The 10529-nt window shown below is 39.9% G+C and overlaps 1 protein-coding gene across 5 annotated transcripts in view; it reads left to right on the top strand.

Annotated features, from left to right (window-relative positions):
- Positions 1-10529, top strand: part of LOC130734661 (nucleolin 2-like) — a 62947-nt gene continuing 52418 nt past the window's right edge. For 2 of the 5 annotated variants that reach the window (XM_057587171.1, XM_057587172.1), the window contains exons 1-8: positions 2-307; positions 805-882; positions 1163-1196; positions 1303-1421; positions 1577-1684; positions 3294-3371; positions 3547-3635; positions 3710-3827. In XM_057587171.1, the coding sequence (XP_057443154.1) occupies positions 188-307; positions 805-882; positions 1163-1196; positions 1303-1421; positions 1577-1684; positions 3294-3371; positions 3547-3635; positions 3710-3827 (744 nt within the window). In that variant the 5' untranslated portion in view covers positions 2-187. Of the gene's footprint in view, positions 308-804; positions 883-1162; positions 1197-1302; positions 1422-1576; positions 1685-3293; positions 3372-3546; positions 3636-3709; positions 3828-10529 lie in introns of those variants that run through there. The other 3 variants (XM_057587173.1, XM_057587174.1, XM_057587175.1) reach the window with 3 other exon arrangements.

The following is a 10529-nucleotide window of genomic DNA, read 5'->3' as shown; positions in this document are numbered from 1 at the left end:
AACTAAATTTCAGATCCTAGCAGCAAATTCCGATTTCCAGTTTGCAAGCTCATCGACCCGGAGAAAGAAGCCTTGGCGCGCTTGTCGTCTTGTCGTCCCAAACCCTAACGGCAAAACCTGAATTCCCTCTTCTCTCTTGTCTTGTTCGATTCCACTCAACTTTGTCTACTCCAATAAAAACACCAAAATGGCCACGAAATCAGATCCCAAAGTCTGTGTTCTGCTGAAAGAGGGTGAGGATGAAGACCAGGAAGCAAAGAAGCAGAAGAGAAATGAGGCTGCTGAGGAGGAGCAAAAGAATAAGCAGGTTATTTGCTGCGCTGTTTTATTGTCTCTTCTTGTGTTTTAATCTTCATAAACTTTCGGTTCTATGGAATCACCGGATGGTGGTAACTCAGAGTCTGGTTCTGACTGATTCTATGAATATGTAATTTGACTAATTTCTGAGTTAATAGTTGACTCTTGTGCTGCAATATATGAATGAGTGACGAAACATTAATTAATGTGCCTGGAAAATCAATGAGTTACTTTGTTCATTTATAATTCAGTTGGAAGAAAATAGTATATGCAATTTAGTTCATATGGTACTCTGCTTTTCGTACGCTGTGATGATTGAACTCTAAATTGAACCAATATGACTTGTCCAAGATTCCGTTGTATGTATAGGAATCTTTACAGGATGAAAGACTGCCTGTTTTGATGTATTGACTTGCTATTTGTAATCTGGAAAACATGTAATGCCAGAGTACGCAGGTCCATGATATGTTGACGTTTGGCTAAGTTTATAACTTGTGTTAATTTCAGGGAGGGATGGATATTGATGATGGTGCTTGTTCTGAAGATAGTGATGAAGAGGCACAAAAGGAAAAGATGGAAGTTTTGGTATATAGACTATTCACTGGACCAACATTTACCTGCTACAATTGTAACTGCTTTCTTATTTTTTGTTTTAATGCTTGTCAATCTTAATTTCTATTCTGAAGATGATTGCTGCATCAAATGCCGAAAAAACTGATTTGAAAAATGTAAAAAAGGTTACTTCTAGTGATACTGATAGTTCATATGATGATGATGATGATGGTAATGTTGAGCATGGAGCTCTTAATTATTGGGCAATAGTACTTTCTGTGACTAAACAAAACTCCTTTTCTTTTACTCGTAGGCTGATGCTAGTGCTCTGCCACCTCCCAAAAATGGTACCGTTTCATTTTGATGTTTGACCAATATGGTTTTTGGGTTCTTTTCCAAGGGCTTAGTTTGTGCACTGTTATATATATATTTTTTAATATAAAATTTACGTAGGCAAGAGGGAGGGTGACGATGAGAAGCAAGCAAATACAAAGAAGCAGAGGACAGGTGAGGTTATTGAGGAGCAAAAGAATAAGGAGAAAATTAATACACATTATTCTGAAAAAGATAAGGTAATTATTCACCATCAATATTTAGGCTTTTAGTTTATGAATAATAGAAGCTTCAATTTCATGCCAGTATATGTATAATGATAGCTTATTTTTTTGTTTCTTCGTCCCTTCTTTTATTGACTATGCTTATTATTTATTTTTCACCTTGTGCTCAGAAACCTGAATCCAAAAAACGTGAACCTGCTACCAGTTGCAGATCTCTTGAATCAACAGATGATGGTAGCTCAGAGTCTAGTTTTGACAGAAGCTCCTATGAGGACAATGTAAATGCAAAGTTATAGCTTTTGTTGATGGTTGATTCTTGTGTTGCAATATATGCATAATGAAACATTGTTCTTCTTTGTAATCTCAGTTGTTGTTTAGCTGTTGTTTTGTATAGCTTTTCCCTTGCTGTGAGAATGTTAGATATAGTTTCTGACTTTCTGTTAAACTTAGTTAGGTTTGTTGTACCTAACGAGAAGCTTCTTGTAGAAGCTAAGAGAAAGAGAAAGAAAACGAGAGAGAATGAGTCTCTGAATCTGAAATGTTATTATTGCATTTCTCAAATGATACAATAGAGTAAGAACTGTTTATATAGGTTTGGTTCCTTAATTGAATCTTACTTAGCTTCTACAAGAAGCTTGTAGTTAGTTACAACTATCCTAACTCAGTTTATCAGAAACTATATCTTACAGTAAATAATACTTGGAAAAATAATGAGTTGCTTTGTTCAATTATCATTCAATTAGAAGAAAAAAGTAGATGTAATTTAGTTGGAAAGGTACTCTGCATTTTGTGGGCTCCAGTGATTGAATATTAGAGTAATATAGTTACTGCTATATTAGTGTTACTGTTAAGTATCATTAGGTGAATGCTGACTGTGTTCTGTTCAGTTAGTTATGGAGTTATATATCCAAACCTAAACCGAACTCTAAGATGAAATCTTACTAAACTAATAAAAATAAAAATAAGAGAAATGATTGCAATGCAATCTTCAACACACTTTATGTGATTGATTGATTTTTTAAAAAGTCACAAATATTTTTAAAAAGTCACAAATATGTGATGTATTGACTTCTTTAAAAGAGTGTGTTGCTAGCAATCATCTTAAAATAATTTATTAAAATTATTATAATTTTATGTGAAGTTTACCTTTTGGGTGAGGCAAATGTATTGACTTCTTTAAAAGAGTGTGTTGCTAGCACTCATCTTAAAATAATTTATTATAATTATTATAATTTTATGTGAAGTTTACCTTTTGGGCGTTTTGGGATGTGAGGTGAAGGACAAATGATGGTGCACAAATAGTGTAGAGTTAGACAATAAATTTTTAATATGTATTTAGTATGTATGGAGAGCAGTTAAAACACTGACTTTCGGTTTGGCTGGCCCTGCCCCATATGATTTTGTTGTAGGAGGGGGTATGCTATTTTTAAACTGGAAATTGGAGTGTATCGAATGCAAGGGTCTGAACTGATCTCTTTCGTCTTGAGATTAGCAAATCTTATAACTTGTGTTAATTACAGTGGGAGATGAATATTTTTGAGAACCATAGTTACAAAGAAAGTTATGAAGAGGTGTTGTACAAAAAGATGGAAGTTCTGGTATATAGATTAACCTCTTTACGAACTTCTCCTACTTTATTTATAATAGCATGCTGTATTCATTCATGTTTAATTGCTTTTCAATCTTATTTTCTGTTGTGAAGATGAATGCAAAAATGCTGAAAAGCCTAATTTAAATACCGTCAGAGAGGGTACTACTAGTGATATTGATAACTCATATGATGATGATGAAAATGATGACTATGATCATGATAACGTAGTTTAAGGTGTTATTCAAAAGGACATATGGTTGGAAGAAATTGAGTTAGTGACTTTGTATTTATTGCAGCACGTGAACGATTCAAAGAGTACAGATGATGACGAGGAAGAAATTGAGGAAAAAGCCTCTGAAACTACTCAAGAATGTGTAAGCATTTCATAATACATTTTACTGTGCCTGCTGAAAAGTTCATTTGTTTTATGAATTATTAAAGTATAGTTAACTTAGCAAATAAGGTTAAGGGTGTGGAGATGATTGATGCTGCCTCCACTGAGAAGGAAGTTGTCATTGACCAATATCCTCTCTTCGTGGAATTTTGCAGCCTAAAACCCCAACTACTATGAAAGGAAAAGATGCACCAAAGACAATATACGTTAGAAATTTGTCATACAGTGTGGAACGGGCAGATCTGTATGTATTATTTTTCACCTAGCTGCTTGTCAGTAATTTTTCTGTATTATTTTAATGATTTCAAAATTGTTCAGGGAAAGTCTTTTCAAAGATTGTGGAGAAGTTGTTGATGTTCATCTCCATACAGATAGCGAAGGGAGGTTTAAAGCCTTTGGACATGTCGAGTTTGCAACCCCAGCAGCAGCACAAAAAGTAAGCTCTATTACCTTGTGTTTTTTGTGCTATCAGAGGTAGAGTGTTGTAGAGAGAGAGAGAGAGAGAGAGAGAGAGTGAAAGAGAATGTAGTTGAGTGAGAAAAACTGAGTTACATTACTTTAAATTCTCTATTACATTGAGAATTTACAGCTTTGCTTCTTAGAGTAGCTTTAGAGGTCTTGTGCCAGCTTAGCATCATTGCCTATAACAGAGTGTGTTGAGGCTCTAACTAACTTGTAACTCCATTATGGACTTAGGCCTTCTTACTGACAAACTTAGTTGGACTTAAGGCACTTTATTCCTTCAAACTCAGGAATAGGAAATAAACTGATGTTTGTCGAACACCCTGAGTTGCCACGGAGAAACAGAAAGCACCGAGGAGGAAGGGCCTTTGTTTTGTGTCAATGGGGGAATAGTGGCCGTTGCTTTGTCACTTGCCATGGTGAATAAGACACCTGCAAAGGAAGTTTAAAAAGGGCACTATACGGCTTCGGAAAGAGAAAAGGGAAAAGGACATAATAAGACAACTAGGGTTTTGACACGAAAGCAGAGCCCCCTAGATCGGGAGCTCTAATACTATCTTAGAATTTTAGTTAGACATAACTTCACTCCATAGAAGGATTATTATGGCCATATCTGTAGATAATGTGGAACCTTAACACACCTCCCTCACGCCCACGGCATGAAGTGTACATGACGGTACAATTGCGGGTGACCCATTTACGAGTTGCCTAATAAACAGATTCAAGATAGGCTCTAAGACCAAGTCGAAAGGAGAAGACATGTAATTTTTATTTGTTATTTGAAATCACAACAGGTTGTTACATTAATATAGACAATGACTCTCCTAATTAAGAAAATAATTACAAGGCTTAAATACTCTGGAGGTCCTTGGAATTGTATGGCGTACGAAAATAAGTCCCTGAATTTTTTTTTCCCGATTCTGGATCCCTGGAAAAAAAAATAATCGAAATAGGTCCCTACCCGTGTTAGGAGCTTATGTGGCTCTATTTTTGCACAGTCATCGATTCCACGTGTCTTTTTCATTTTTCTTTTATTACACATGTATTAATCAATTATAATTAAACATTTTAATCTTAAAATTAATCCCTCAAATCTAATAATCCCTAATCCTAACAAATTAATGCCACATGATATGATTAAACTTAATTAAGTTTTCAACATTCCAATTAATAATCATCTCACGCCGCCACCATTTTTCTCCTCCAAATACTCCAAGTCGTTCATCATTCATCTTGATCTTCATCTTCAAACCTTCAACATCAAGATCACAACACTACTCCACTCCAACCACCAAACCATATAATCCAAAACCAAAACACCACACATCCAACCCAAACCTGAAAAATCCCAGAAAAATTCATACCCAACTTCCAGAATCCCAAAAAATTTCTCCAAAAAAGTTCATACCCAAGGAGAAAGCAAATAGCAAAATCTGCTACTGCTGCAAAAACAGACTTACAACACTGAAAAACAGAGGTTCCTCACTCACACAACATAAGCAACCTTCTCCAAATTGAGGGTCTAGCAGATCTGGATGAACAACATGAGAATCCGGATCTGGAGCGGGTCGGATCCACACGAGGACGAAGGAGGTGTACAGTCTCACCTGCGAATCAAAGGTGCGGTCGTGGAGGTTGACGAAGTAGGAGATCAAGGGAGGTATGGGAGGAGGTTGTGCTTGCGGAGGGAAGGGTTCTAGAAAGCGATGTCGTCGGCGACGTTGCAGATGCAGAGGAGGCCGTGGCAGGAGCCGAGGATGTTGATGCGGTTGTTGTAGCACATGAGAGGGTGGTTGAGGTTGACGGCGGCACCGATTGACGGGAAATCGACGTTGTAGAGCTCAGAGTTATGGCGGAGGATGAGATTGGGATTGGTACTGTGGAGGGAGTTGTTGAGGTTGGGATTCAATGTGTTCTGAATTATGGATTGAGATTTAGAATTGGGGTTAGTTTTATTTTTGTTAGTTAAATTAGGGTTAATTGGTTTTATTTTTGTTTATTAAATTAATTGATTAATCCATGTGTAATAAAAGAAAATTATAAAAGCCAAGTGGAATCAATGACTGTGCAAAAATAGAGCCACATAAGCTGGTAACACGGGTAGGGACCTATTTCGATTAAAAAAAAATTCCAAGGATCCAAAATTGGGAAAAAAAAATTAGGGACTTATTTTCGTACGCCATACAATTCCAGGGACCTCCAGAGTAAATGTGTACAAATCTCCTAATTACAATTGTGCAAATGATATAACCAAGGAAATAAGTATCTGATTATATTACAACATTAACAAAAGATAAAAAAGTAAAGAATGAAATATGAAATATTCTATACTAAAATTGTGTCAGTACAACATGGGTTTTTTTTACTGCCAAGCAAACCACCACAAAGGAATAAGCAACCAACCCTAGCCACCTGTTCTTCTTTTGTACTTTACTTTTCTTATTAATAATACTATCCCTCCATTGTTAGATAGGCATTGTTCCGATTACAGCCTAAAAAGCTAGATCTTGAGGTGAGGATTGTCCACGCCTTTATAAGCTTTATTTTTGCTATATCACTAGTCTATATGATATCTCGATAGTTCAGACCTGGGGATTTGTTGTCAAATAACTTCATATCAATTTTTTCAAATCATGAAGTAATACATTTTTCAAACCGGTTCTTATGTAGCTATTTCTATGCTTCTTGTTATCCTCGTCAATTGTCATTAATAGTTAAGCGGTCCTCATATCTGTGCATAGTGCTATAAGTGTATATAGTAGTGATATGTAAATCTCGCACATGCTTGTAACTGACTGTGCCAGCTGGCATGCCAGCTGGACATTGGTTGTTAGTTTGTTAGCTTAGCTGTCAATTCTGTTAGGGTCTAACAGAGCTTGCTCTACAAGCTATCTTCTCTATATAAGGAGAGATACACTACTGTAATCCTTACCCATTATGAATACAATACATTCGGTTAGTAGTTTCTTTTTTCCCTCTTTCTGTTTCTGTTAACAAGTGCAATAGCCACCATGTATTTTCTCGCTAGGTATTAGAGTATAAGGCAGTTATGCTTTGGATAAACTCAATGTCTGTTATGAGTCTGTTATAATTAGTTACGGTTAGTAGCTAACTCTGGTTAGCCAGCTGTCAACTCTAGTTAGTTCAGTTAGAACTATGGTTAGTCTAGATAGCTTGCTTAGAAAGCTACTCTCTCAAGTATAAATACTGAGAATCACTCTTGTAATCTCACCTTTGATTCAATGATAATTTCTATTCAGTTTTTCAGTTTCTGTTTAGGTTTTCAACATGGTATCAAGAGCTCGGTTAGATCCTTGTGATTTTCTTCTTCAATTCCTGTGATTGTCTTCTTCTTCTTCATTCTTCTTCAGCCATGGCTGCAATTCCAGCAAATCCAGGAGCACAGCACAGTGTTTCCAATGGTTTAGCACACAAAATTTCTATCAAGCTTGATGATACGAATTTTCGTTCTTGGCGCCAAATTGTTGAAGGCGTTGTTCGTTCTCATTGCTTGCAGAGTTTTCTGGAAGATCCAGAAATTCCTCCTCGTTTTCTCTCTGAAGAAGATCGAGTGAGCGCTACTGAGAATCCAGCATACACAAACTGGATTCAACAAGATTCAGCGTTGTTTACGTGGCTTCTTTCGTCTCTTTCTGACTCTGTTCTTCCTACTGTGGTGAATTGCAAGCAGTCTTGGGAGATTTGGGAGCAGATTCTCGAGTTCTTTCATGCGCAATCGAATGCGCAGTTGACGCAGCTTCAAACGGAGTTGCGTACAATCACCAAGGGCTCAAAGACTATCAGCGAGTATCTCAAGCGGATCAAGACGATTGTTAACGCTCTGGTTTCGATTGGAGATCCTGTTAGTCATCGCGAGCATCTGGAAGCCATTTTCGATGGACTTCCTGAGGAATTTTCCTCAGTCATGACTGTCATCTATAATCGCGATGATGCCTGTCCAATATCGCAAGTTGAAGGAATGATCATCGCTCACGAAGCTTGCATGGAGCGTGCGCGCAAGCGTCAGCTATCTGACACTCCAGTTTCAGCGCTTCTTACTCAAGTCGCAGCGCCGCCTTCGTCGTCTTCTCCGGCGCCGACGCCGGCGGTGAACCTCACCACTGGTTCCGCCTCTGGTTCTGAGTCATCATCTTCCTCGCAAGGTCAGCGCTATGAGGATCGCAAGTATGAGGATCGCGGTCGACAAGGCTACGATGATTACTCCTATGATGATCGAAATCGTGGAGGCTACGATGGACGATCTGGTGGTCGCGGTGGTCGTTCTGGTAGAGGCCGTGGTGGTGGACGCAATGTTCAATGTCAGATCTGCAATAAGTGGGGTCATGATGCTAGCATCTGCTATCATCGTGGCAATGGCAATTCTTCTCCATCTGGTATGCCCGGGAAGGAATCTGCTTCACCTGCTTCTCCTTATGCTATGGCAGCGCTATTTGGTGCTGCACTTCCTCAGATGATGATTCCTCCGTTTGGTTTACCACCTTATTTTGGCATGTCTCAGTTTCCTTCCCAGTATGGGTTTGTGCCTCAATTTCCTGGTCATGGATCTATGTTTGGCAATGCATCTGGCATGCCTGGTTATGGAATGCCACATCCTCAGTATTCTACACAGTTTTCAGGAGCTCATAGGCCTTCCTTTTCTACTGCCAGGCCACCACAGGCCGTGCTCACTGGCCTTCCAGCTTCATCTTCTAGAGCATCAACTTCTGGAGCTTCTGATTTGAGCAATTGGTTCCCAGATTCTGGTGCTACACATCATGTGACCAATGATGCCTCAGTGGTCAATGACAGTGTTTCTTTGACTGGTAATGATCATGTTTACATGGGGAATGGCCAAGGTTTACCTATTCATTCTGTTGGTTCAAGGGAAGCAAAGAATTGGGCCAGCCACATTCAAAGCCCAATTCCTCAACCCAGCGTGGGGAACAAACAACAAAAATCATTCCAGAGAGACGAAATGGGCCGCGTGATCGTGGGTTTAATCACCTTACTTACCCACAATTGATGGAGAGAAGGCAAAAGGGCTTGTGTTTTAAATGCGGGGGCCCATTCCACGCCAACCATCAATGTCCTGACCGACACCTGCGTTTGCTCATCGTCGAGGAAGAAGGTGACGAGGGGGAAGAAAGTAAGATTCTGGCAATGGAGATCAATGAGGGAGAAGATGAACAGGAGTGCGAGTTGAGTCTGATGAGTTTGAGTGATGTCGCGGGGAAGGCAGGGGAGAGTCCCCAAACCATGAAGCTCACCGGGATGATTGGAGGTATTCCGGTGGTGGTGCTCATTGACAGCGGCGCTACCCACAATTTCGTGGATTGCCACTTGGTCCGCAGGATGGGATGGAGAATTGTCAGCACTCCTCGTATGATGGTCAAGATGGGCGATGGCTATAGAGCTCAAGCTCAGGGACGCTGCCAGAATTTGCAAATTGATTTCGATGGGTACCAATTGACGTGTAATCCCCAGTTGTTTGATTTGGGAGGCCCCGATATAGTACTGGGAATAGAGTGGCTAAAGACCCTCGGTGATACCATCATCAACTGGCAATCGCAAACCATGAGTTTCTGGGGACAGAAACGGTGGGTTACCTTGCAGGGGACACGCGTGAATGGTGAGTCTCCAGTAGCACTGCAGAGTATCATCTCTTCTGTTAAATTGAAGGAACCAAGTCTTTTGGGAGCAAGGGACAAGAAAGAAGCATGTGAGGTTGGGAACAAGACGGAAGCTCAACAGGCTGAATTGCAAGCTTTGTTGCAACGCTTTGAGCAAGTGTTTCAAACGAAACAAGGCCTTCCTCCAAGCAGAGGCAGAGAGCACCACATCAACCTGAAAGAAGGCCATGGCCCTGTCAATGTAAGACCCTATCGCTATCCCCATCATCAGAAGAACGAGATCGAGAAGCAAGTGCAAGAAATGCTTACTGCGGGCATCATTCGACCGAGCACTAGTGCTTTTTCCAGTCCAATGATGCTTGTGAAGAAGAAGGATGATTCGTGGCGCATGTGTGTGGATTACCGTGCTTTGAACAAGGCAACTGTGCCCGACAAGTTCCCTATCCCGGTGATTGAAGAGCTACTTGATGAACTCCATGGAGCAAGCTACTTCTCCAAGCTTGATTTGAAATCCGGGTATCATCAGGTTTTACTCCGGAACGAAGATATTCACAAGACAGCGTTTCGCACACACGAGGGGCATTACGAATATTTGGTGATGCCATTTGGCCTCATGAATGCGCCCTCCACATTCCAAAGCCTCATGAATGAGGTGTTCAGGACCATGTTGCGCAAGGGGGTACTCGTCTTCTTCGACGACATCTTGGTTTACAGTAGAACGTGGGAAGAGCATATGAAGCACTTGGAAAAAGTTTTGCCGTTGTTACACCAGCATAGCTTGACTGCCAATAAAAAGAAATGCTGCTTTGCCACTGAATCTGTAGAGTATTTGGGCCATCTCATATCTGAGAGAGGTGTCGCGGTGGATCCACAGAAAATAGCAAGTGTGGTTTCATGGCCAGTTCCCAGAAATGTCAAGGGAGTACGGGGTTTCTTGGGTCTTACCGGTTACTATCGCAAGTTTATTAGGGATTATGGGAAAATTGCAAAGCCTCTGACAGAATTGACAAAGAAGGATGCCTTCAAATGGGGACCTCAAGCTCAGC

This window comes from Lotus japonicus, chromosome 1 (assembly GCF_012489685.1).
Source record: "Lotus japonicus ecotype B-129 chromosome 1, LjGifu_v1.2".
Lineage (NCBI taxonomy): Eukaryota > Viridiplantae > Streptophyta > Magnoliopsida > Fabales > Fabaceae > Lotus > Lotus japonicus.
The sequence above is the reverse complement of the archived record's forward strand: the minus strand, read 5'-3'. Positions and strand labels throughout refer to the sequence as shown.